General features: G+C 47.9%; 1 protein-coding gene across 8 annotated transcripts; it reads right to left on the bottom strand.

Annotated features, from left to right (window-relative positions):
- PROC (protein C, inactivator of coagulation factors Va and VIIIa) lies at positions 15,621-26,092 on the bottom strand. Of its 8 annotated transcripts, none has more exons than XM_018065813.1 (11): positions 25,996-26,048; positions 25,107-25,195; positions 24,787-24,917; positions 24,624-24,714; positions 22,803-22,969; positions 21,198-21,222; positions 20,942-21,079; positions 20,706-20,840; positions 18,453-18,601; positions 17,410-17,527; positions 15,621-16,300 (listed from the first exon to the last, which is right to left on the bottom strand). In XM_018065813.1, the coding sequence occupies exons 4-11, from the start codon at positions 24,691-24,693 to the stop codon at positions 15,726-15,728; spliced, it is 1,377 nt and encodes a 458-aa protein (XP_017921302.1). In that variant the 5' UTR covers positions 24,694-24,714; positions 24,787-24,917; positions 25,107-25,195; positions 25,996-26,048; the 3' UTR covers positions 15,621-15,725. The 8 variants fall into 8 exon arrangements, with proteins under 8 accessions (XP_017921302.1, XP_017921304.1, XP_017921293.1 ...); XM_018065815.1 differs by having other exon boundaries at positions 24,624-24,710; XM_018065804.1 differs by lacking the exon at positions 25,107-25,195 and having other exon boundaries at positions 25,996-26,092.

Below are 27,666 nucleotides of genomic sequence, written 5' to 3'. Positions count from 1 at the left end.
TTACTCAGCCGTTAAAAAGAATACATTTGAATCAGTTCTGATGAGATGGATGAAACTGGAGCCGATTATACAGAGTGAAGTAAGCCAGAAAGAAAAACACCAATACAGTATACTAACACATATATATGGAATTTAGGAAGATGGCAATGACGACCCTGTATGCAAGACAGGAAGAAAGACACAGCTGTGTATAACGGACTTTTGGACTCAGAGGGAGAGGGAGAGGGTGGGATGATTTGGGAGAATGGCATTCTAACATGTATACTATCATGTAAGAATTGAATCGCCAGTCTATGTCTGACGCAGGATACAGCATGCTTGGGGCTGGTGCATGGGGATGACCCAGAGAGATGTTATGGGGAGGGAGGTGGGAGGGGGGTTCATGTTTGGGAACGCATGTAAGAATTAAAGATTTTAAAATTTAAAAAATAAAAAACTAAAAAAAAAAAAAAAAAGAAGGCTGAGTTGGTTAATGATTGAACCATCCCAAATATTGACAGAGCCCAGGTCCTGCCACTGCCCAACCATAAATGACTCCTCTTTCATCTGCAACCTGGCTCCATGTCACTTGGAGGGAGCAGGGACTTTGGAGCCAGGCACACCCCCAGCTGGACTCCCCCAGTAGGGACAACTTAGGCGTCACCCTTGAGCCTCTTTCCACCTCATCAAAACGGTGAGAATCAGCAATTCACCCCTCTGATTTCTGTGAGATTTCCATCACACAGTCAGCTGTAGTGAAGGTGTTCAGACGAGCCATTGTCACCCTGACCTATAGTCTATCCCAGGACAGCCCTGGGGCCCATCTCACTGCCCAGCCTCCCTTGGCCTCCCCTGAGACTTGGCCTGCCTGTTCCTGGACCTTTGCCTACCAGCTCCTGCCACCACCCACCACCTCCTCCCAGGTCATTCTGGTCCTCTTGGCTCAGTTTAGTTAGCAGTTTCCCATCTCCCCTTCCAAGTGAGTCTGGGAAGAGGGCTCCTCAGGAGGCAGTGCCCCAACCCCTTACCCCAGCAGCCCCAGCATGGAGCTCTCCACATGGCCAGCTTCCATGGCCAACTGAACTTTTCTGCTTTCATTGATCTCTGTGTCTGTTTTTATGCCAATACCGTATAGTTAAAAATCAGAAAGTATGATGCCTCCAACTTTGCTTTGCTTTCTCAAGATTGCTTTGACTTTTTTGGGTTCTTTTGTTGTTCTATATGAATTTTAGGAGGGTTTTTTTCCTTCTATTTCTGTGAAAAACATCTGTGAAAGATTTCTGTGAAATTCCTATTGGAATTTTGATAGGAATTTCACTTTTATAGGAATCTGTAGATTGCTTTCAGTAGTATGAACATTTTAACAATATTAATTCTTCTAATCCATGAGCTTGCTCAGAGTGTCTTTTCATTTACTTGTGTCTTCTTTAATTTCTTTCATCAATGTCTTATAGTTTTCAGTGTATAGGTCTTTCACCTCCTGTGTTGTGCTTAGTTGCTCAGTTGTGTCTGACCCTTTGAGACCCCATGGACAGTAGCCTGCCAGGCACCTCTGTAAATGGGGATTCTCCAGGCAGGAATACTGGAGTGGGTTGCCATGCCCTCCTCCAGAGGATCTTCCCAACCCAGGGATCAAACCCATTGATCTCTGCATTGCAGGCAGATTCCTTACTCTCTGAGCCACCAAGGAAGGCTTCTGGGTTAAATTTATTTCTAAGAAATACTCTTTTGATATACTGTGAATAGGATTGTTTTCTTAATTTCTCTTTCTGATAGTTTAACATAGTGTATATAACTGCAACAGGCAATTATGTTAATTTCCTAGTCTGCAACTTTATTGAATTTGTTGATTAGTTCTAGAAATTTTATTTGGTAACGTCTTTAAGGTTTTCTATATATAATATCATATCTTCTGCAAATAGTGACGGTTTTCATTTTTCCTTTCCAATTTAGATACACTTTGTTTCTTTCTCTTGCCTAATTGCTCTGACTAGGACTTCCAATACTATGTTGAATAGAAGTGATGAGAGTGGGCATCCTTGTGTTGCTCCAGGTCTGAACAAAAAGCTTTCATATTTTCACCCAAGTATGACATTAGCTGCAGACTTGTTACATGTGATCTTTATTATGTTGAAGCACACTTCTCCTATATCCACTTTGTTGAGAGTTTTTATAACTAGATATCAAATTTTGTCAAATGCTTTCTCTGCATCTATTAAGATAATCATTTATCCTTCATTTTGTTAAAACACTGATTGGTTTGTAGATGTTAAACCATTCTTACAACCTAGTATTAAATCCCACTTGATAATGGTGTATGCTCCTTTTAATGTGTTACTGAATTCAGTTTGCTAATATTTTGTTGAAGTTTTTGGACCTGTGTTCATCAAGGATATTTGCCTGTAATTGTCTTCTCTTGTGGTGTCATTGACTGGTTTTGGCATTAGGATAATGCTGACCTCATGCCATGGGTTGGGAAGTGTTCTCCTCAGTCTTTTAGATGAATTTCAGACGGATTGTTCTTCACTTGTCTTTGAGTGTTGGATAGAGATAACTTAGAAGTCATCTAGTCTTGGACTCTTCTTTGTTGGGTGAATGTTGATTATGCTTCAATCTCCTTACTGGTAATTGGCCTGTTCATATTTCCTATTAATATTTCTTCACCAGTCAGTCTTAGTAGTTTATATGTTTCTAGGAATTAATCGACTTCTATGAGTTGTCCTATTTGTTATTGAATAACTGCTCACAGTAGTGTGTTATGCCCTATGTAGTTTGTATTTTTATGGTAGCAGTTGAAACATCTTTTCTTTAATTTCTAATTTTATTTATTTGTGTCCTCTCTCTTCTTGGGCAGTCTACTTAATGGTCTGTCAAATTTATCTTTTAGAAAACCAGCTTTTACGGTTCTTTGAGAAGATAAATAAAAAAGACGAACCATTAGCCAGACTCATCAAGAAAAAAAGGGAGAAAAATCAAATCAACAAAGTTAGAAATGAAAATGGAGAAATCACAATAGACAACACAGAAATACAAAGGTTCATAAGAGACTATGATCAGCAACAATATGACAATAAAATGGACAACTTGGAAGAAATGGACAAATTCTTAGAACAGTGTAACCTTCCAAAACTGAACCAGGAAGAAACAGAAAATCTTAACACACCCAGCAAAGCACAAAAATCAAACTGTAATAAAAAATCTTCCAACAAACAAAAGCTGAGGACCAGATGGCTTCACAGTTGAATTCTACCAAAAATTTAGAGAAGAGCTAATATCTATCCTATGAAAACTCTTCCATAAAATTGCAGAGGAAGGTAAACTGACAAACTCATTCTATGAAGCCACCATTGCCCTAATACAAAAACCAGACAAAGGTGCCACAAAAAAAGAAAACTACAGGCCAATATCACTGATGAACATAGATTCAAAAATCCTTAACAAAATTCTAGCAAACAGAATCAAACAAATATTTAAAAGATCATACATCATGACCAAGTGGGTTTTATCCCAGGGATCCAAGGATTCTTCAATATTTGCAAATCAATCACTGTGATACACCACATTAACAAATTGAAAGATAAAAACTATATGATTATCTCAATAGATGCAGAGAAAGCCTTTGACAAAATTCAGTACCCATTTATGATAAAAACTCTCCAGAAAGCAGGCATATATGATAAACCCACAGCAAACATCATCCTCATTGGTGAAAAATTGAGAGCATTTCCCCTAAAGTCAGGAACAAGACAAGAGTGCCCACTCTCACCACTACTATTCAACATAGTTTTGGAAGTTTTAGCAACAGGAATCAGAGAAGGAAAAGAAATAAAAGGAATCCAGATTGGAAAAGAAGTAAAACTCTCACTGTTTGCAGATGACATGATCCTCTACATAGAAAACCCTAAAGACACCACCAGAAAATTACTAGAGCTAATCAATGAATATAGTAAACTTGCAGGACATATAATTAACACACAAAAATCCCTTGCATTCCTCTACACTAACAATGAGAAAACAGAGAAATTAAGGAAACAATTCCATTCACCAGTGCAAAGAAAAGAATAAAATACCTAGGAATAAATCTACCTAAAGAAACAAAAGACCTATATATAGAAAACTATAAAACATTGATGAAAGAAATCAAAGATGACACAAATAGACGGAGAAATATACCATGTTCCTAGATCAGAAGAATCAATACAGTGAAAATGAGTATACTACCCAAACCAATCCATAGATTCAATGCAATCCCTATCAAGCTACCAATGGTATTTTTCACAGAACTAGAGCAAATAATTTCACAGTTTGTATGGAAATACAAAAAACCAAAGCAACCTTGATAAAGAAGAATGGAACTGGAGGAATCAACCTGCCTGACTTCAGACTATACTACAAAGCTACAGTCATCAAGACAGTACGGTACTGGCACAAAGACAGAAATATAGATCAATAGAACAAAATACAAAGCCCAGAGATAAATCCACACACCTATGGACACCTTATCTTTGACAAAGGAGGCAAGAATATACAATGGAGAAAAGAACCTCTTTAACAAGTGATGCTGGGAAAACTGGTCAACCACCTGTAAAAGAATGAAACTAGAACATTTTCTAACACCATACACAAAAATAAACTCAAAATGGATTAAAGATTTAAATGTAAGACCAGAAACTGTAAAACTTCTAGAGAAATACATAGGCAGAAGATCCTCTGACATAAATCAAAGCAGGATCCTCTATCACCCACCTCCCAGAGTAATGGAAATGAAAGCAAAAATAAACAAATGGGACCTAATTAAACTTAAAAGCTTCTGCACAATGAAGGAAACTATAAACAAGGTGAAAAGACAGCCTTCGGGATGGGAGAAAACAATAGCAAATGAAGCAACTGACAAAGAATTAATCTCAAAAATTTACAAGCAAGTCATGCAGCTAAATACCAGAAAAATAAATGACCTAATCAAAAAATGGGCCAAAGAACTAAACAGACATTTCTCGAAAGAAGATGGCTAACAAACTCATGAAAAGATGCTTAACATCAGTCATTATCAGAGAAATGCAAATCAAAACCACAATGAGGTACCATTTCATGCTGGTCAGAATGGCTGTTATCAAAAAGTCTACAAACAATAAATGCTGGAAAGGGTGCAGAGAAAAGGGAACCCTCTTACAGTGTTGGTGGGAATGCAAGCTAGTACAGCCACTATGGAGAACAGTGTGGAGATTTCTTAAAAAATTGGAAATAGAACTGCCATGTGATCCAGCAATCCCCCTGTTGGACATACACACTGAAGAAACCAGAACTGAAAGAGACACATGTACCCCAGTGTTCATCACAGCACTGTTTACAATAGCCAGGACATGGAAGCAACCTAGATGTCCATCAACAGATGAATGGATAAGAAAGCTGTGGTACATATACACAATGGAGTATTACTCAGCTATTTAAAATAATGCATTTGAATCAGTTCTAATGAGGTGGATGAAACTGGAGCCTATTATACAGAGTGAAGTAAGTCAGAAAGAAAAACACCAATTCAGTGTATTAATGCATATTTATGGAATTTGGAAAGATGGTAATGATGATCCTATATGCAAGACAGCAAAAGAGACACAGATATAAAGAACAGACTTTTGGACTCTGAGGGAGAAGGTGAGGGTGGGGTGATTTGAGAGAACAGCGCTGAAACATGTATATTATCATATGTGAAATGGATGACCATACAAGTTAGATGCATGAAACAGGGCACTCAAAGCCAGTGCCCTGGGACAGCCCAGAGGGATGGGATGGGGAGGGAGGTGGGAGTGGGGTTCAGGATGGGGGACACAGGTACAACCATGGCTGACTCATGTCAATGTATGGCAAAAACTAATACTGTATTGTAAAGTAATAAACCTTCAATTAAAATAAATTAGTTAATTAAAAACAAAAACAGCTTTTAGTTTCATTGATCTTTTCTATTATCTTTTTAGTATCTGTTTCATTTATTTCTACTCTGATCTTTGTTATTTTCTTCCCTTCCAATTTGGGCTTTGTTTGATTTTCTTTTTCTTGTTCCTTGAGATATAAAATTAGTTATGAACTTCCACTTAAAGGCTGCATCCCACAGTTTTGAAGTTTTATCTCCATTTTCATTTGTCTCAAGGTAGTTTTTGCTTTCTCTTTTGATTTATTTAACCCACTGGTTGTTCATTGGCATGTTGTTTAATCACCATATAATTATGAATTTTCCAGTTTTCCTCTTTGAATTGACTTCAAGAGTCATATCATTGTGGTTGGAAAATCTGTTTGGTATGATTTAAATCTTGAATTTATTAGGACTTGTTTTGTGGCCTAACATATGATCTATCCTGGAGAATGTTCACTTGTACACTGGGGGGAAAAATGTGTATTCTGTTGCTTTTGGATGGAATATTCTGCAAGTATCTGTCACGTTCATCTTGTCTAATGTGTCATTTAAGGCCAATGTTTCCTTATTGACTTTCTGTCCAGAGTATCTATTACTTTAATGAAAGTGTGGTATTAAAGTCCCCTACTATCATTTTATTGCTGTCTCTTTCTCTCTTCTGGTCTGTTAATATTTGCTTTATATATTTAGAACCCCCAATGTTGGTGCAGAAATCCTTATAAACATTATATCCTCTTGTTGGATTGGCTCCTTTACCACTATGTAATGACCTTTTAAACATCTTATTACAGTTTTTGTCTTAAAGTCAATTTTGTTGGGAATTCTCCGGTGGTCCAGTGGTTAGGACTCAATGCTCTCACTGCAGAGGGCACAGGTTCAATCTCTGATCAAGGAAATAAGATCCCGCAAGCCACACAAGTGCAGCCAAAAAAGTCCATTTTGTCTAATATAGTAAAGCTACCCCAGGTTTTTTTGGTCTCCATTTGCATGGAATATCTTTCCATCCCTTCACTTTCAATCTGTGTTGTGTCTTTAAAGCTGCAGTGTCTCTTGTAGACAACATATAGATGAGGCTTGAGTTTTTATCCATTCAGGAAAAACTACATGACACAAAATAGACTTTAAAACAAAGACTGTAACATAAGACAAAGAAGGACATTACATAATACTCAAGGGGTCAATCCAAGAAGCAGATATAACAATTGTAAATATATACGGCCTCAATGGAGGAGCACCTCAATATATAAGGCAAATGTTAACATACAAAAAAAGAGAATTTGGCAGTAAAACAGTCATAGTGAAGGACTTTAATGCTCCGCTTATAGCAATGTATAGATTATCTAGACAGAAAATCAATAAGAAAATATTGACCAAACAATAGATTAGACAAGATGGACTTAACAGTCATATACAGAAAATTCCATCCAAAAGCAGAATAGACATTCTTTTCAAGTGCATATGGAAAATTCTCCAGGATAGATCACATGCTAGGCCACAAAACAAGACTCAATGGATTTAAGAAAACTGCAATTATACCAAGTGTATTTTCTAACCACAATGCTATGAGCCTAAAAATCAATTTTAAGAAAAAGTAAAAACATACACATGTGAAGACTACACAATATGCTCACCAGTGGATCACTCAAAAAGTCAAAGAAGAAATTTTAAAATATCTGAAGTCAGATAATCCAAAATCTATCCATATAAAGGTCCCTCAGTCATGCCCGACTCTTTGCAACCCGATGGACTATACAGTCCATGGAATTCTCCAGGCCAGAATACTGGAGTGGATAGCCTTTCCCTTCTCCAGGGGATCTTCCCAACCTAGGGATCGAACCCAGGCCTCCCACACTACAGGCAGATTCTTTACCAGCTGAGCCACCAGGGAAGCCTAAGAATACTGGAGTGGGTAGCCTATCCCTTCTCCACCAGATCTTCCTGGCCCAGGAATTGAACCAGGGTCTCCTGCATTGCAGGCAGATTCTTTACCAACTGAGCTATCAGGGAATTCCTAAGTCTGGGATGCAACAAAAGCAATTCTAAGAGGGAAGTTTATAGTGATACAAGCATACCTCAGTAAAAAAGAAAAATCTCAAACAAGCAACTTAACCTTACACCTAAAGGAACTAGGAAAAGAAGAACCAAAAACCCCCCAAAGTTACTAGAATGAAAGAAATAAAAGAGGTCAAACCAGAAATAAATGAGACTTAAAAAAAAATAAATCAATGAAACTAAAAACTAAACCTTTGACAAGATAAATAAAACTGATATATCTTTAGCCAGACTCACCAAGAAAAAAAGAGGGTCCACATCAAATATAACTTTTTGTTATTAATTTCTATTTTCATTGCCTTTTGTCTAGAAGATATGTTTGATATCATTCTGAGCCCCTGGAATTTATTGAGGCTTCCTTCATGGACCAGTAAATTTTTGTGAATGTTCTTAGTGTGCTAATCACTGCAGATGGTGATTGCAGCCATGAAATTAAAAGACACTTACTCCTTGGAAGAAAAGTTATGACCAACCTAGACAGCATATTAAAAAGCAGAGACATTACTTTGTCAAAAAAGGTGTGTCTAGTTAATGCTATGGTTTTTCCAGTGGTCATGTATGGATGTGACAGTTAGACTATAAAGAAAGCTGAGTGCTGAAGAATTGATGCTTTTAAACTGTGGTGTTGGAGAAGACTGTTGAGAGTCCCTTGGACTACAAGGAGATCCAACCAGTCCATCCTAAAGGAGATCAGTCCTGGGTGTTCATTGGAAGGAGTGATGTTGAAGCTGAAACTCCAATACTTTGGGCACCTGATGCGAAAAACAGACTCATTTGAAAAGACCCTGATGCTGGGAAAGATTGAGGGCAGGAGGAGAAGGGGATGATAGAGGATGAGATGTTTGGATGGCATCACCGACACGATGGACATGGGTTTGGGTGGACTCCAGGAGCTGGTGATGGACAGGGAGGCCTGGTATGCTGCAGTCCATGGGGTTGCAAAGAGCTGGACATGACTGAGTGATTGAACTGAACTTAGTGTGCTAAAAAACAGCAAAAGCTTATTAATTTTATTGTCCAAATCTTCTATATATCCATTTACTTTTAATCTGTTTAATTTTTTGCTTTTGAGAGAATTTTTTTTTTAATTTCCAAGTACAATTGCTTATTTCTCCCTGCACTTCTGTCAATTGTTGGATTACATATTTTGAGGTTATATTGTTAGAGGAACATGTTATTTTATCATATCTTTATACATGATTGATTCTTTTATCATTATTTGATGTCCGTCCTTGTTGTTTGTGATATTTTTCATTGATTTCCATTTTATCAGTTATTGACGTCACTATCTTAGCTTTCTTTTCATTCAAATCAATGAGGAATTTCTAACATTCTTTATTTTCAATCTTTCAGTTTTTTTATTTTATGTTGCCTGTAAATAATATATTGTCAGATTTATCTTTAATTCTGAAAGAAAGAGCTTTCTTATTTAAAAAATTCTTCTAATTGGTAAGTTTAATCCAGTTACATTATCTTTATTATTTCCATCTTACTCCATAGTTTTCATTAACTATACTTTCTTCCTGTTTCATTTTACAGTTTTTATATTTAAGTCCATATGGAGTTAATTTTTGTACATTTTTTCTGTGAGACTTAGATTGGGGTTATTTTTTAGCCTCAGGATGCCCCATTGCACCAGTACCACGTGTTGACAGGGTCTCCTTCCTCTAACCTATTGCTTTTGCACCTTTGTCAGAAATCAGGCAGCCATGGCTATGTGGGTCTGTTTCTGGATTCTCTATTCCATCCCATTCATCTGTGTGTCTCTCCCTCCCCCAATACCACACGATATGAATCACTGCAGCTAGACACTGGGTAGAGTGACTTCTCCTTTTTTTCTTCTTTTTCTAAAGTATTCTAGCTATTCAAGGCATTTTCCACAAACACACACACACACACATATGAAATAGTAAGCTTGTTTACAAGAAAACCTGTTGGGATTTGTGTAGGAATTGTGTTAAATCTACAGCTTAACTTTGGGAAAACTGACATCTTCACTCCACTTCTGTGAACCTTCTGTTGTCTCTCCATGCATTTAAGTCTTCTTTCATTTCTTTCATCAGCACTTGGTAAATATCATTACACAGATCTGGTGCATGTTTTGTTGAATTAATATCTAAGAGCTTCATTTTCTTTACAGTGATTGGAAATGGTCTTGTGACTTTAATTTTGGTTTCCACATGTTCACCATTAGCATGTAGAAATACCGTTAATTTTTACATGCTGCTCATTTACTTTTGTTTTCCTTCTTTACCTTCTGTGGACAGATCAAGTTTACTTATACTGGTTTAAAAGCTGTACTTCTGTTCTTACTTTGTTTGCCCATAGGGCCATTTCTAGAAACTTTAAATGTTTAATAATTTTCACCAGTTTCACTATAGAGCAGGTCAGCAGGTCTCCTCTGGCTGGGATGCCAGAAGGTCTCTCTGCCATGCTAGCTAACCACCTTGACAGGAGACTCACCTAGGAAATCTTTTGCAGGGGTAAAGACCTCAGCATGCTGTCACTCTCCCAAGCTGTCATGTCCCACTGCGAGTGTTGCGAACACGTGCCTAAAGCACTAGTCAGCGGATGGTTCCTGCCCCGGGCCAGGCTTCCTCCTACCCCCAAGCAGTCCCACCTACCCTTCCCCAGGTCCTAAGGAGATGGGTCCTACAGGCCCCTTCTCCACCATGCTTCCTTCCTTGTGTTTCACATAGAGAATTCAGTGGGTCCAGGTGTCCCTTCTGGTCTGCATGCAGCAGCTGTGAGCCTGACAAGCGGGGTGTAATCATAAGTCAACGTTTCTTGTACCATTGACTGATCTGTGCTGTACTGCTGTTTGTTTTTATTGTTTCTTTTCTCTCCTTTTTTTTTTTTTTTTTTTTTTGGCTGTACCCTGAGACTTGCAGGATCTTAGTTCCCTGACCAGGGAATGAACCTGGGCCACTTTAGTGAAAGCTCAGAAGCCTAACCACTGGACTCCTAGGGAACTCCCTGTGGTGAACTTTCTTTATATTCATTGGCCCTGAGCATCATGGCACCTACCCAAGTAGAAAAGGTCTTTAAAGACCATCTGAACGGTGCCTTTCAACCCTCAGTTCAGTTCAGTTCAGTTGCTCAGTTGTGTCCAACTCTTTGCGACCCCATGAATTGCAGCATGCCAGGCCTCCCTGTCCATCACCAACTCCTGGAGTTCACTCAGACTCACGTCCATCGAGTTAGTGATGCCATTCAGCCATCTCATCCTCTGTCGTCCCCTTCTCCTCCTGCCCCCAAACCCTCCCAGCATCAGAGTCTTTTCCAATGAGTCAACTCTTCGCATGAGGTGGCCAAAGTACTGGAGCTTCAGCTTTAGCATCATTCCTTCCAAAGAAATCCCAGGGTTGATCTCCTTCAGAATGGACTGGTTGGATCTCCTTGCAGTCCAAGGGACTCCCAAGAGTCTAACACCACAGTTCAAAAGCATCAATTCTTCAGTGCTCAGCCTTCTTCACAGTCCAACTCTCACACCCATACATGACCACTGGAAAAACCATAGCCTTCACTAGACAGACCTTTGTTGGCAAAGTAATGTCTCTGCTTTTGAATATGCTATCTAGGTTGGTCATAACTTTTCTTCCAAGGAGTAAGTGTCTTTTAATTTCATGGCTGTAGTCACCATCTGCAGTGATTTTGGAGCCCCAAAAGTAAAGTCTGACACTGTTTCCACTGTTTCCCCATCTATTTCCCATGAAGTGATGGGACCGGATGCCATGATCTTCGTTTTCTGAATGTTGAGCTTAATACCAACTTTTTCACTCTCCTCTTTCACTTTCATCAAGAGGCTTTTTAGCTCCTCTTCACTTTCTGCCATAAGGGTGGTGTCATCTGCATATCTGAGGTTATTGATATTTCTCCTGGCAATCTTGATTCCAGCTTGTGTTTCTTCCAGTCCAGCGTTTCACATGATGTACTCTGCATATAAGTTAAATAAGCAGGGTGACAATATACAGCCTTGACGTACTCCTTTTCCTATTTGGAACCAGTCTGTTGTTCCATGTCCAGTTCTAAGTGTTGTTTCCTGACCTGCATACAATTTCTCAAGAGGCATGTCAGGTGGTCTGGTATTCCCGTCTCTTGAAGAATTTTCCACAGTTTATGGTGATCCACACAGTCAAAGGCTTTGACATAGTCAATAAAGCAGAAATAGATGTTTTTCTGGAACTCTCTTGCTTTTTCGATGATCCAGCAGATGTTGGCAATTTGATCTCTGGTTCCTCTGCCTTTTCTAAAACCAGCTTGAACATCCGGGAGTTCACGGTTCATGTATTGCTAAAGCCTGGCTTGGAGAATTTTGAGCATTACTTTACTAGCATGTGAGATGAGTGCAATTGTGCAGTAGTTTGAGCATTCTTTGGCATTGCCTTTCTTTGGGATTGGAATGAAAACTGACCTTTTCCAGTCCTGTGGCCACTGCTGAGTTTTCCAAATTTGCTGGCATGTTGAGTGCAGCACTTTCACAGCATCATCTTTCAGGATTTGAAATAGCTCAACTGGAATTCCATCACCACCACTAGCTTTGTTCGTAGTAATGCTTTCTAAGGCCCACTTGACTTCACATTCCAGGATGTCTGGTTCTAGGTGAGTGATCACACCATTGTGATTATCCGGGTCTTGAAGACCTTTTTTGTACAGTTCTTCTGTGTATTCTTGCCACCTCTTCTTAATATCTTCTGCTTCTGTTAGGTCCATACCATTTCTGTCCTTTATCAAGCCCATGTTTGCATGAAATGTTCCCTTGGTATCTCTAATTTTCTTGAAGAGATCTCTGGTCTTTCCCATTCTGTTCTTTTCCTCTATTTCTTTGCATTGATTGCTGAAGAAGGCTTTCTTATCTCTTCTTGCTATTCTTTGGAACTCTGCATTCAGATGCTTATATCTTTCCTTTTCTCTTTTGCTTTTCGCTTCTCTTCTTTTCACAGCTATTTGTAAGGCCTCCCCAGACAGCCATTTTGCTTTTTTGCATTTCTTTTCCATGGGGATGGTCTTGATCCCTGTCTCCTGTACAATGTCACGAACCTCATTCCATAGTTCATCTGGCACTCTATCTGTCAGATCTAGGCCCTTAAATCTATTTCTCACTTCCACTGTATAATCATAAGGGATTATATTTAGGTCATACCTGAACGGTCGAGTGGTTTTCCCTACTTTCTTCAGTTTGAGTCTGAATTTGGTAATAAGGAGTTCATGATCTGAGCCACAGTCAGCTGCTGGTCTTGTTTTTGTTGACTGTATAGAGCTTCTCCATCTTTGGCTGCAAAGAATATAATCAATCTGATTTGGGTGTTGACCATCTGGTGATGTCCATGTGTAGAGTCTTCTCTTGTGTTGTTGGAAGAGGGCGTTTGCTATAAGAGTGCATTTTCTTGGCAAAACTCAATTAGTCTTTGCCCTGCTTCATTCCGCATTCCAAGGCCAAATTTGCCTGTTACTCCAGGTGTTTCTTGACTTCCTACTTTTGCATTCCAGTCCCCTATAATGAAAAGGGCATCTTTTTTGGGTGTTAGTTCTGAAAGGTCTTGTAGGTCTTCATAGAACCGTTCAACTTCAGTTTCTTCAGTGTTACTGGTTGAGGCATAGTCTTGGATTACTGTGATATTGAATGGTTTGCCTTGGAAACAAACAGAGATCATTCTGTTGTTTTTGAGATTGCATCCAAGTACTGCATTTCGGACTCTTCTGTTGACCATGATGGCTACTCCATTTCTTCTGAGGGATTCCTGCCCACAGTAGTAGATATAATGGTCATCTGAGTTAAATTCACCCATTCCAGTCCATTTTAGTTCGCTGATTCCTAGAATGTCAATGTTCACTCTTGCCATCTCCTGTTTGACCACTTCCAATTTGCCTTGATTCATGGAGCTGACATTCCAGGTTCCTGTGCAATATTGCTCTTTACAGTATCAGACCTTGCTTCTGTCACCAGTCACATCCACAGCTGGGTATTGTTTTTGCTTTGGCTCCATCCCTTCATTCTTTCTGGAGTTATTTCTCCACTGATCTCCAGTAGCATATTGGGCACCTACTGACCTGGGGAGTACCTCTTTCAGTATCCTATCATTTTGCCTTTTCATACTGTTCATGAGGTTCTCAAGGCAAGAATACTGAAGTGGTTTGCCATTCCCTTCTCCAGGGGACCACATTCTGTCAGGCCTCTCCACCATGACCCGCCCGTCTTGGGTTGCCCCGCGGGCATGGCTTAGTTTCATTGAGTTAGACAAGGCTGTGGTCCTAGTGTGATTAGATTGACTAGTTTTCTGTGAGTATGGTTTCAGCGTGCCTGCCCTCTGATGCCCTCTTGCAACACCTACCATCTTACTTGGGTTTCTCTTACCTTGGGCGTGAGGTATCTCTTCACGGCTGCTCCAGCAAAGCGCAGCCACTGCTCCTTACCTTGGATGAGGGGTATCTCCTCACTGCCGCCCTTCCTGACCCTCATCCTGGGAGATAGCTCCTCTAGGCGCTCCTGTGCCCGCACAGCCGCCGCTCCTTGGACGTGGGGTTCCTCCTCCCCGGCCGTCGCCCCTGACCTCGGATGAGGGATAGCTCCTCTCGGCTGTTACTGTGCCGTCACAGCCTGGCAGTCTCGGCCGCTGCCCCTGAACTCAGATGTGGGGTAACTCCTCTTGGCCGCGGCCCTTCGGGCATGGGGTCCTCCCGGCTTCTGCCCCTGACCTTGGACGTGGGGTAGCTCCTCTCGGCCACGCTGAGTGCACCGGTCACAGCCGCCTGCGCGAGTGCGCCAGTCGCAGCTACAGTCACACGTTAAAATGACCTGAGGAGTTCTAAGTCTTGGTTCCCCACCTAACTCCTCTAAACCAGAATCTCTGCAGGTGAAATTGGATGGACATGTTTTTGAAAGCCCCGCAGGAGATTCAAAAGTACAGCGAAGGTTGAGAACCACCGCTGTCAACCTAATCTTCGTTTTACTAATGCCCAGAAAACAGAAGTGACTTGCCTGAGGCATACATAGAGTTAGACTGATCTGATGACTTTAGACTAATTGTTTTGGCTTTATCTCACCACTCTCCCTTTCTGTTGGGTGCATCCTAACTTACTTCTCGATCTCATTCAGGTACGCCTATAAGGCCAGGTCAAGACAGAACCTCTTGTTTATTGATTGTGTGACATTGTTCTTAAACAGCTTCACCACTTACAGTGTGAGCTCATTCTGGACTCAACCAAGCCCTCTGGGTCTCTGGCTCCTCCTCACACCAGGCCAATGCTGGCCTCCATAGCCAGCAGGAAGAGAGGGGGACAGCCGAATGGAAGTCAGACCTAGTTTGGGTCTTGGCTTCACAATGCAAAACTTCCTGAAGCTGTTTCTTCCCCTAAAATATGAGCTGCAATCTGTACCTTCAGAGGTGGATTTACTCTGGATCTGGATCCCTGACTCACACAAGCTCCTTCCAAAGTCCTGGAAGGGGCTCTCACACTTTTGTAGTCCCACTTTGTATTCTTTTTCATTAAGCGAGCTTTCCTACACGTTATCGGCTTCAGATGCCGCAAACCTTGGATACGCTCCTTCCTACCCCACAGAGGTGCTGTGGGAGTTAAATAAGATTCTGTTCATAAAGTGTGGGGCACGCAGTAGATGCTCCAAAAATACTTCCCTCCAGAGCAGCCCAGAAAGGGGTTGAAAAAATAGAGCCGTAGCTGGTGTGCTTGCAGCAAGCCCTTTTTAATGTCCAACATCTTGCCATTCAACAATCCAGCCCCTATCCAAGGGTGTTCTCTGGGGTCCAGACACAAGTGACGGGGGATGCTAAGGCACCTGGCTCTCAAGAGCGGCCTCAGCTTTGATGTGGCCGTAGATCCAGTCAAGGTAACGGCTGACTTTGGTGTAAATGCCGTAGTTGTAGAGGCGCCCACAGCCCTCGCCCCAGCTCACCAGGCCCACCAGGAACCAGGTGCCACGGAAGAAGGTGACCATAGGCCCCCCACTGTCGCCCTCGCAGGCATCCCTCGAGTTCCCGAGGATGCCAGCACACAGCATGTTCTCAGAGACCTTGTTTTCCATGGCGTGGACGCATGCATTGTACGAGACCACGGGGATCTTGATGAAGTTGAGGATGGAGGTGCGGTTTTTCTTGGTCTCGTCACGGTAGCCCCAGCCTGTCACCACAGTCTCCTGGCCGACCTGAGTGAGCTTGCGCTCAGAGAGGCCACTGTCCGGGAGGCAGATGGGCACGATGGTCTGCGAAAGAGTGGCAGGCTTGGCCAGGTGGAGCAGGGCGATGTCGTTGTCACTGGTGCTCTTGGTGTAGTTAGGGTGGACGATGACCTCCTTGATGTCCAGGTCCACCTCCCAGCTCTCCCAGCGCCGCATGTCATACTCCCCTGCAGGGCAGAGGGGCTGTCAGAGTGAGCCTGGGAGCACGTCCTTCCCCAGGGCCCCTGCTGAAGCTAACAGCACTGCCCTGCTCCTGTGGGCCCTCGTGGATGGCAGGGAATGGGTCCACAGTGGGAGTGGCCACCACGCATCCCTGGCAGGTCCTGGGCCACAGGTCCCTATCAAGTTAACAGCCTACGAGCGTCTGTCCTACAGGGGCAAACACTGGTCTGAAGTCAGGACTGGCTCAGAAGTGCAGCAGTGAGGCTTGGGCAGTGGCCAGCAGTGGGCAGTCAGCAGGGAAGCTCCCTGGAAACCTGGGACATAGAGCAGAGCCTCAAAGAGAAGATGGGGTGCCTGCTGAAGTGGGGGCAGGGCAGGAGCAGCAGGACCCAAAGAAGGAGGGCCAGCGGGACACAGGCTCTAACCAGGGGAAAAAGACCTGGATCGCACACACGACACAAGGTCTTCTCAGGTGAGGCAGATGGCTCTTGGTGAGTGGGGGTGGGGCTCTTATTCCAAGCCCAGCCCCATGGGAGGCCACTGGCCTTTGGTTGTGCTGGACATAATGGCAGAAAGTGTGGGTCTGGTCAGTCATTCTCAATACATATCTTTTTCCTTCTTTTTTGCCTGATGGTTGGAGTGAGAGCCCCCACCCCCAGAAACTGGTAGAGTGGGGCCCAGGCTTGGGGAGCCCTGGGCTGTTGCAGGGAAGCAGCTGACTGCTATGGGAGATGCCAGGGTCCCACTGCACAGTCGATCCCTGTCAATCTGTGTGAAGCGCGGCCCTTAGGCCAGGCCATGTGGACACCTTCTGGGTCTCTGCACCCAGGGTGCTACACACAGCCTGCTCCACACAGTGAGAGTGAAGACATAAGTATGTGTGTAACCCTCTCATTTGCAAACACACATATGTAAACACCTGGCCACCAGATTCAAAGAGAACCCCTTACGTGCAAACTTACCTGGTGTCACGGTGTCTAAAATCCCACTGTGGGAGGAGTGGGCTGGGAGCACACAGCCCTCTTCCCACCAGATGCCTTCTGTGTGGGTTCAAGTCCCCCAGAGACCAGGCTTCCCAAACCCAGCCACCCTCCAGCCTGCTTCCAGCCCGCACCGAGCCTGACGATGAGCTTCTTATGGTTCTCCAAGCAGTGGGCCACCGTCAGCACCCAGGAGATGTGGATTAACACTGCCCCACAGACCAGCTTCTTCTTGGAGTCCAGCAGCACTGCCTGGAAGGGGTTGGGGGCGGGGGGCGGTGGGCAGGGACTTTACAACACAGCTTTGTGACAGCTCCGCTCAGGCCTCCAGGGTCTTGTCACAGCCCTAGGTATGGTTCTCAAGTTCAACGCACTGGCTGCATAAGTAGGGCTTTCCTGGGTTCCCTGGTCACACAGCGTGGACTTTTGGGCACTTTCTCCTCTGCACGTTTGATAAGAGTTTGCCTGTTCCAGGGTGTCTCCCCACGTTTGCCCATGCTGTTCCTATAATCACACTCAGCAGCATGCAGAGAGTTCTTCCTACCCTCAATGGCTAAGGCTGGGCCTCGAGTCCTCCGGGTAGCCTTTGAGGCCCCCAACAGCTCTTGGGGGTCCCCCTTCAGGTTTCCTCAGCCACTGTCCTGCCAACCATCCCAGCTCTGGTCCCATTGGGTTGCTGTGTGTTTAGGATCCTGACCCTCCTGGGGGTGAGATCCCCAAGACCTACCAGTCCCCAGGTTTTTGATCTCTGGGGACCCTAACCCCTAGTGCCTGGGAGTCAGACATCAAGTAAGTGTTAGTTTCCATGGGGAAACTGGAGAGGGACTCGCGGTCAACCCTCCCTCCTAGCCTTTTGCTATGCAAACGCTGCTCCCCTCAGCCAGGCCTCTGCCTGAAACACCACCAGCACAGCGTTATCTTTCCAGCTGATTCTTAAAGCTATACTTCTTCCTGCTTGCTCTGCACCCAAGGGTGCTGTAGATACATATACCTGTGCCCACTCCACCCTGCCCAACTGCTCCTCTCTCATCAGGTTAGCGCCGTCTTTCTTTGGGACTTGGCACTGCCTCCCCTACGGAGAGCAAAGGCTCACTTCCCTCCCCACTGATGCCTCCACAACAGGAACTGGGCTCAGTGACTCCTGACCCAGACGGTGAACTGTTGCCTCTCCTCTCACCTGCCAGGGGCTGTCTCCCCATCTGGCCTCCTGTCCACTGACAATCCGTGGATCCAACTGGTCTTCTTGGTCGACTTGGTTCGTGTCACGTTTCAAGGTCTTGCGTTTCTTCTCCATTCGCTTCCCTAGCCTCCCACAAGGGAACGTCACTGAAGGCAGGAGAAAGCAGCTGAGTGCCTGCCAGGCCCTGCTCCCAAGACTGCCCCCCACGCCTGTCTACCTCCTGCAAGCAGCCTCATTTACTGCCTTGTAGGATAAATGATGCTTAGACGTGTAGTTCTATCACCTTGCAAAGCCCCTCAGGTCAGTCAGTCAGTTAAAAAACAGTGCCACTTCATGGCAAGAGTCAGACCAAGCAGCATCTCTGCCCAGTGGCCTGTCCTTAGGCAGCTTGTTCAAGTTCTAGGAGTTCAGTACACCCCAGGGCTGTTGGGAGTAATCCCTGGGACGTGCAGTGAGCTCTCATGCTGGGACGTTACCGAGCTCCTAACAGAGGTAAGAACTCATGGGCAGGTGGAGGTGGGCACTCCTGGAGAGCCTCAAAGTGGCTCTAAGCACAGTTGTGCGGCCCTCTGCCAGGAGAAGAGAGCGTAGAACAGAACTGAGGCCAGGGCCCTTCACACTGGGTTGAGAGATTCAGACTTGCAGGAGCAAGAGGAAGCCGTCAGCAGGGAGAACAGTGACAGCAAATGGAGATGAGACAACAGCAACAAAAATCCGGAAGCTGGGGGCACAGTGGCTGACTTGGTCGCTGGAGGAAGCCGAAACCTCAGCCAGTAGTAGGAGATGCGGTGGCAGGCTGCTTAGCCCCAGAGGTGCCCAGGAAGCCTCCATGTGTGTCTGAGGAAGCTGTCCAGGAAGTATGGCAGGAATGTTGAGAGTTTGTCAGAGAAACTGCCAGAGCCCTAGGCTTCTGTCTCGAGCCCTCATCAGGGACTTGACTCTCGTCTCTGACCCCTGCCGAAGACCCTAGGTGTATTCTCTGGAGAGGGTGAACCAGACACTGTGAGCTCAGGACTCAAGGAGACGCCACAGGAAAGACCGACACGCAAGGCTGGCCAGAGCAAGTCGCGCAGACACCTGCGGACTGGGCAACTGCCAGCTCCTCTCCCCTGCACCCCCAGAAGGGGCTAAAGCCAGGCTGCGACCACTCAAGCATGAGTGTGGATAATTCCTCTCAGAAAATGTCCTGAAGACCTAAGGCAACAGGGTTCTGTCAGTGACTTGAGCCTTCAGATGGTCTCACAGAAAAGTCCACTGGCCAACAGGCTCAGCAGGTCTTTCTTTGAAACATCCTGTGACTCTCTAATTACTTCAAAAGGAAAAGTTAGATTTTCTTCTTTTTTTTTTTTTTTTTCAGTAAAAGGACTATAAAAGGACTGGACTATATTTAAGTTCCCCAAAAGAAGAACACACAATCAAAGAGATGGAAAACAGAAGGAAGAGATCATAAAACTAGAAAATCAGCCCAGGGGGAAGAGATCTGATTAGAAGACGCAGAAAGGGAGAACAGAGAAAGCAGGAGATCAAGCCACCAAGGAAATAACTAAAGAAACGTTCCTAGAAGTAGAAGATGTGAATTTCCACACGAAAAAGGTGCTACACAGTGAATGAAAGAGGATCCACCCTGAGGAACCACCTGTTGAAATTCATGGTAAGAGTTGCCAAACTCCGATTGTTGTGTAAGCATCTAACTCTGATAGAAATTAAAAGGTACAAAAAGGAAAACAGAAAAGAAGGTTGCTCTCTCTCTCTTCAGAGAAGCCAAAGGTCAAGGCAGTGGAAAGCCATCCAAGCTGGCTCAGCTGGTGAAGAATCTGCCTGCCCGTGCCGGAGACGCAGGAGACTCGGGTTCAGTGCCTGGGTTGGGAAGACCTCCGGGAGAAGCAAACAGCAACTTGCTCCAGGTTTCTTGCCTGGAAAACTCCAGGGACAGAGGAGCCTGGTGGGCTCCAGTCCATGGGGTCGCAAAGAGTCAGACACGAGTGAGCATGCACACGATAGATGTGGAGGGTGCTGGAGCCTCTACGTCCGCTCATCCGAGGAGATACCTCTGTGCTCCTGCCCCAGGAGGCGTCCCCAAGGTGAGCGGTGGCGCCTGCAGAAAGTCGGGCAAGCGAAGGAACGAGCGGGCAGGACACCCGCGACACCCGTCGGGGACCGCCTCCTTCTCCCACCTCCCTTGCCGGGGCTCAGCACGGTGGCTCGCTCACCGCCCGGGGACCCCGCGCGGCCCCCGCTGAGGGCGCTCACCCTTGGACTCGCAGAGCTGGTGGTCGTCCTGCAGCCGGTAGCCGGGCGCGCAGCTGCAGTGGCGCCGGCCCGCCTCCTCCAGGCAGTAGTGCGCACAGCCGCCGTTTTCCGCCGAGCAGTTGGTGAAGCGCACCTCTGGGCAGACACGGAGGGCGCCGCGAGGGCGCCGAGGCTCTACGCGCCCCGCCGGCCCCGGGCCCGGGGAGGCCCCCGCCCCGCCGCCCCCGCCCCCTCACCGTGCAGGCAGAAGCGGCCCTCCCAGCCCTCCGCGCAGTCGCAGCGGAAGCCGCCCAGGCCGTCGATGCACTTGCCGCGCCCGCAGCACGGGAGGTCGCACGGGCTCCCCGAGGGCCGCTGCTCGCACTGGTCCCCGTCTGCGACGAGGGGTGAAGAGGGCGTCACCCGGGCCGCCGGCCCGCTCCCGGTTCTCCAGCGACCCGGAGCCCCCCGAGAGGCACAGGTGTGGCGGCCCGAGGTCTGGAGCGCACTCACCGCTATACTTGGACCAGAAGGCCATCTGCGGAGAGAAGTGGCGGCATCAGGGGCCGTCAGCCCACCTGTGTAAATGGGGAGCCCCTGGGGCCCCTCCCCGCGCTGGCCCGGGTCCAGCAGGGCAGCATCTAAACGGGCAGGGGAGCGACTACCCCACACGAGCCGGGGAGGGGCGGGGCGGGGAGGCAGCTGCATCCTGAGCAATGCCAGGCTCCCCCTTGCCTCTCTGGCCGTCTCCTCATCCCATACCTGACCCCAGTACCCTGGAAGCTCGCTCTGGGTGCTGGCTGCCACCAAAGCAGCAGCTGCGGCAGCAGGGACCCAAAAGCTCCCCCACCCGCGGCGTGCCCGGCTCCGTCTCTTTCCAGCCCCGCCCTCCTTTCTCAGCCTGTCTGGTCTCCCTGAGCGGGTGTGCTCAGAGCTGAGTGACCAGCAGGAGCTTGTAGGTGAGACACAGCTTGCTAGTTCAAGAAGTCTGCTTTTGTAACCAGGTTTGGGCTTCCCTAGTGACTTGGTGAAGAATCTGCCAGGAATTCAGGAGACCTGGGTACGATCCCTGGATCAAGAAGATCCCCTAGAGAAGGAAATGGCAACCCACTCCAGTATTCTTGCCTGGAAAACCCCATGGACAGAGGAGCCTGGCGGGCAACAGTCCCTGGGTTTGCAAGAGTCTGACATGACTTGGTGACTAGAACCGCCGTCCTGGTGGCACTTCTGCTGCTGGGCTGGGACCACCATTCCCTGAGACCCACTGCTTGATGCCCAGGCCACAAGCCCCCCGCTGGAGACTCGGGTTAGGTGGGTGTGATGTGCCCAGGCCATGCCTACAGAAAGCCACCTAGGCGTCTGCTGAGGAGGCCATTTGAGGAAAGAGACCGTGGGGATCTAGTCAAGGTGGTGGAGGAAGGCAAGAGAAAAAGCTGCCCAGAGTTCCCCCTTCAGCCCTGAAAGCCCTGAGTAGGAGGGCATGCCTACAGACAGCTTGAGGCGCCCCCTGTGATGGCACAGCCCCCAGGTCCTAGAAGCTAAAGTGAGCTCTTGGAGCTGGAGGGGGTCTGAGCCTTGTATCAGGAAGCCACCTCCCTTACTGAGTGCACCCTACGGCCTCAGGGTCTCCACCACGGAGCTCTGGGGGCCAGAGAGGACAGACCCTTTCCTTAGATGCCCTGAGCAACCAGGTTTCAGCCCTGGAGACTCTGAGGCACAGAGTGTGTGTGCAGAGACATCAGAGTCTTGGGTTGCTTGATGAGCAGTTAAGCAGGGGTGCGGCATGGAAGCAGGGGTGGCCGTTTGGCCACAGGGAGAGAGGAGAGGGGAGGCAGTGGTGGCCAGTCACAGGTGAACTGAGGCTGAATGCCTCCCGTGGGACTGAGTGGGAACCCAGCCCTAAGCTTCCAAGACTCTTCATGCTCATTGCAGAGTTCTATTTCTTGGAGTCCTGTGTGCCCTGACCAAGACCGTAGGGCCATTTACTCCGCGGCTGCACCCCAGCGAGCTGGGAGGGCAAGGGGCTGGCGTCCACTGCCCCCCTTCCAAGGGCCCCAGGCTGCTCCTCCAGGTCCCACCCTTGAGCCTCAGGTTCTGCACCCAGTCGGGCGGCCTTACTGTGTCTTCCGTGTTTTGGAAAATCTCCCGAGCTTCCTCGAACTCACAGACCTCCTCTGAGCACTCACGCTCCACGCTGCCGGGCCGCAGCTCCTCCAGGAAGGAGTTGGCACGTTTGCGGATCCGCAGCACCTGGTGGGCACGCTGGCTGCTGGAGAACACTGAGTCTGGGGCGGGGATGGGGAGCTGACTTTGGTGGGGGGCCTGCCACGAGGGGCCCCCACTGGGGAGAGACCCTGGGGAGGTTTGCATCTTGGGTCCCCGCCTTCCCTGCTCTCCTCCTTCTCCCGAAGGAGGTGACAAGTAATCTGAGGACGGGACGCTTGACCATTCAGAGTGCGTGCGCTAAGACAGCCAGACCTTCTGAACCCAACCCAGTCTCCATGTGACCTTGAGCCAGCCTTTACCTCTCTTCACTTTGGTTTATTCATCAAAAGATGAGGATGAGATAATCATGTAAAACAAAAACACAGTGCCAGGCGCAGAAAAGAGCAGCCAGCGACCAGTGCCACATGCTGCTGCTATTACTGGGCTTCCCTGGGGGCTCAGCTGGAAAAGAACCCGCCTGCAGCGCAGGAGACCCCGGTTCCATTCCTGGGTCAGGAAGAGCCCCTGGAGAAGGGAAAAGCAACCTACGCCAGTATTCTGGCCTGGAGAATTCCATAGACAGAGGAGCCTGGCAGGCTCCTGACCCCTTCATGGGGTCACAGAGTCTGACGCTATTGAGTGACTTTCACTGCTCTTGGTATTGTTCAACTGCAGAGTTAAATGGGCTTCCCTGGTGGCTCAGAGGTTAAAGCATCTACCTCCAATGTGGGAGACCTGGGTTCGATCCCTGGGTCGGGAAGATCCTCTGGAGAAGGAAATAGCAACCCACTCCAGTATTCTTGCCTGGAGAATCCCATGGACGGAGGAGCCTGGTAGGCTACAGTCCACGGGGTCCCAAAGAGTTGGACACAACTGAGCGACTTCACCTTCACCATTGTTCTCCAAGCCTTGAGGCACCCAGTCTTGACTCCCTCCCTGCAGCCTCCCTGCCCTCCCCTCCCCCACCCCGTGATGACTTTCCCATGCCCTTCCCCTTGGGCGGGAACACCTGGATACCAGCAGCGCTGCCACTCAGGGAGCACCACGATACCCCCAGGCTCTGAAAGGTGTCTGCCTTGGCTGCAGGGGGAACAGCCGCGGTGGAGGGATCGGGATGCCGTGGCCAGGAAGGGCATCCTCAGGGAAGGAAGATGTGCTGGAACTGAGTCTGGCCTTAGGAGCCACATTGACCAGGGTGGAGGGTGGGGAGGAAGGCACCCCAGGCAGACCAGCCGCTCAAGAAGAGGCAGAAATGTAAGAGCCTGCTGTGGCCCCAGGAGGTGGGGGAATGACCTGCCTAATAAGCCAGGCGGCTCATTTCTCCCACAGGAGAAACATTTACTCTCCCCCTCTCCCCCTGCATTCTGGTCCGGTTCTCGGCTGTGTGGACCAGAGGAGCAGCTGGGGCAGGGCAGCAGATGAGCATTTTAGGAGGAGAGGCCGCCCTGGGGTAGTATGGGTGGCAGCTGGGCGGGTTTACACAGCTGAGGGAGGGAGTGGTGGAGAGGGAAAGCCAGGGCTCTGTGTGACCGCTCCCCCCCAGGGAGGAGGAAGGGCGTGCCCCAGGGGCTCCCGGTGGCCATCTCAGTACTCAGACCCTGCGCACCCTGCTGCTCTTGCCCGCGCTCACGTCATCCCTGTTCATCTCACCTCACCCTGAGGCTCAGAGGGGATAGCAAAAGGTATGAAGACCCCGAGGGTCCCAGGGAGCGGGGATGCGGAGCATGGCCTTACCGGGAGGAGCTGGTGTGCTGAAAATTCCCCAGACGGTCACGAACAGTAAGAGGCTTGAAAGCTGCCACATTCTGAAGCCACAGCCACCTGTCTGAGGAGGACTTCTGAGCTTCCAGCAGCCCCACCAGGCCCCACTCTGCCCACCGCCACCCCCTGCCCCCACCGTGGGAGCTGAGTGAACAAGCCTCCTCTGTGTGTGTGTGTGCTGGTCGCCAGGGCGGGAGCTGGGGTCGGGGTCCCCGGTCACTGTTCCGTCCGCTTCTCTATACAGAGCTAAGGTCACATGCCCTGAGTCTGCAGGGTGAAGAGAGGAAGTGGAAGGGGCAGCAACCCGGGGAAGATCAAAGGGGACTCGGCACAGAAGGGTTTGTGCCCTCCCCTGATGAGGGCTTGGGGGTGGCGCCTCTGCCAGTGTACAGGCCAGGCCAAGAGTAATAACTAACATTTGCTGGACACTCCTGGTGCCTTTGAAGCAATTTGTACCTGGTTCAGAGGGCGGGTCACCAAGTCAGAGCGAATCCCAGCTCCAGGACAGGGTTGCTAGGCAAGACCCCTTACTGCTCCTTGGTCTCCTTGTTTGTAAAATGGATGGGAAAACTGTATTTCTGCCTTATCTGGTTCTTCTGAGAATTAAAATGAGTTAATCTACATAAAGCTATTGAATAGGTTTGCGCATAGCAAATGCTCAGTAAGCTTGAGCTAGTAGTATCTCAGCTAAGGCTCACCACCACTCAAGAGGTAGGTATTCACCGCGTCACCCTATTTCACAGAGCGGGGATTGAGGGTCACAGGAGAGAAGTCACTCTTCAAACACTCCCAACCAGGAAGTGGAAGAGTTAGTTAGCTCAGGCCCACGTGGCTCCAGGCCTGGAACTTTAACCCCTGCCCCAAACCACCAGGCAAGCCCCAAGGCCACAGATGTAGCACTTCAGGCCAGAAACCTAGGTGCCCCGTTGCCCCCCAGGCTGAGGGGGTGCCCCACCAGGACCCCCTCCCTGCTGACCTCCCACCTTTGCTGACTCCCTCTGAGGCTAGTTCTGACTTTTGTTTAAAGGGTTTAGAAGTAGAGGTGGGGGTGGGGCGGGCACCCCCGGGGCACCCCGGGGCTCCAAGCTGCCTCTGGTGATGGCTCAGATCTGGAGGCCCTCAGCCAACTCCCACCTCCCTCAGAGTCTGGGAAGAAGGCCCCTGGGAACCATGGGACCCAAGCCCGAGGAATGCCAACCAGAGCTTTGGCCTGGCTGCTGGCAGAGCTGCAATTTCCTTACTCCAAGCTCCAGCCAGCTTCTCGAACCCTGGCGAGAAGATCCCACCTTCAGGCCTGCTCCCCTCCTCCAGCCCCTGTCACAGACCTGCCTCGAAGGGGACTTACTGGGGTGGGCCACGGAGAAACTGCAAGGTTGCCCTCCTGCCGCCATGACAGCCTGGAACTCGAGTTAATCCACAACCACAAATATTTGCTTGGCCCTCGGTGCAGAGGCCTCCCTCTCCACAGATAAACAAACAAGCTCCCAGCTCAGGACAGCTCTGTTTGCCCCAAGCCCCCTGTGCCCCAGCAGTGGGAGGGAGGCGAGGGCAGGCACCTCCAGGCGTGGCCTCATTGTAGCCTCAGAGCAGCTGGCTAAAGGAGGGACACTGTCCCCTTTTCGCAGATGAGGACATTTTTACCCAGTGCTATTGCCGCTTGCCTCAGATCAGCACAACTGATAATGTTATTTCACCAAATTTAAGATGCCACTGGGCTTCCCAGGTGGCCCTAGTGGTAAAACACACACACAAACCTGCCGATGCAGCAGACGAGACATAAGAGATTACGGGTTTGATCCCCCGGCTGGGAGGATCCCCTGAAGGATATGGCAACCTACGCCAGTATCCTTGCCTGGAGAATCCCATGGACAGAGGAACCTGGCGGGCTACAGTCCACAGGATCACAAAGAGTCAGACACAACTGAGCGACTTAGCACGCATGCAGGATGCTGTTAGTTACAAGATGCATCTGTTTTATGTGTCAGCATAAAAGAAACACTGTTAATTATTCAATGGCCTGCCTTCCTGATAACATCAGGATGTGATGTAAAAACAGGAAAATATTGGCCTCTCAGGCTCTCTACCACATGGGTGCCAATAGTTGGCTAAACCCTCAGCTCCAGGGCTCCTATAACTGCCACCCTCTCCCACCACACCCAACTGCACACCACTGCCTCCATAACCTCAATTTTTCAGATGAGGACACTCAGAAATCTTTTGTCATTGGACCAAATTCACGGAGCCAGTAAATGGCAGGTCTGGATTAGAACTCAGGTCTTTCCAGCACTTCCGACACCTCTCACCTACTTTTGTGAGCAAGTGAGAAAAGTCAGCAGAATTGTGGAAAGTCTGCAGTCAGTTTGTGACCAGTATGTCAGAAAGCGCAGGAGCAGAAGTAAAGGGTTTGACCTGGAACCTCGGCCCTGGCACTGTGGTCCATTAGCCCTTATCACGCATCTTCCTTCCTGTCCTAGAAATGCCCCACTTCTTCCAAACCCCACTCCCTCCTTAGAGGACTTGACCACACTCCTCGGAGTCCCAGCCCTTGCACAGCTCATGTGACTCTGCCCTGCTGACCTCTGGTGACAGCGCCAGGAAGTCCCCTGACCCAGGAGTCAAACAGATTCTCTCCCCTAACCTGCAGGAGTGGGGCATCAGTCTTACTCCACTGAGCACAGGATTCACAGGTTTGAAGCCAGAGCCTAGATACGCACGTCTGGCCCTAAAGCAGAGGAGGCTGATGAGGAGAAAAATGTAGCCGTACACAGAGAGGCTGAGACCATGAAGACCTGGAGAATCTGGGCGAGGGGAGCAGTAACAGCCTACTTCATCATGACTGGGGCACACCCTGTGTTTGGCTTCATGGGGGTCTCCCTGCCCTCGTGGGAAATCCCCTCTTTCCTAAGTCTCCTTGCAACCAGACCCCTCCTCCTGGGGTACAGCACTGTTCCCGGCTGTGGAGTTCAAAGCCCTTTTGCTGCCCACTGGAGGAAACCAGAGGAACAGGGTGAATGTC

The sequence above is a fragment of the Capra hircus genome, chromosome 2, assembly GCF_001704415.2.
Source record: "Capra hircus breed San Clemente chromosome 2, ASM170441v1, whole genome shotgun sequence".
NCBI classification, from domain to species: Eukaryota; Metazoa; Chordata; class Mammalia; order Artiodactyla; family Bovidae; genus Capra; species Capra hircus.
Note: the sequence above shows the minus strand (reverse complement) of the source record. Positions and strands in the feature narration are given on the sequence as shown.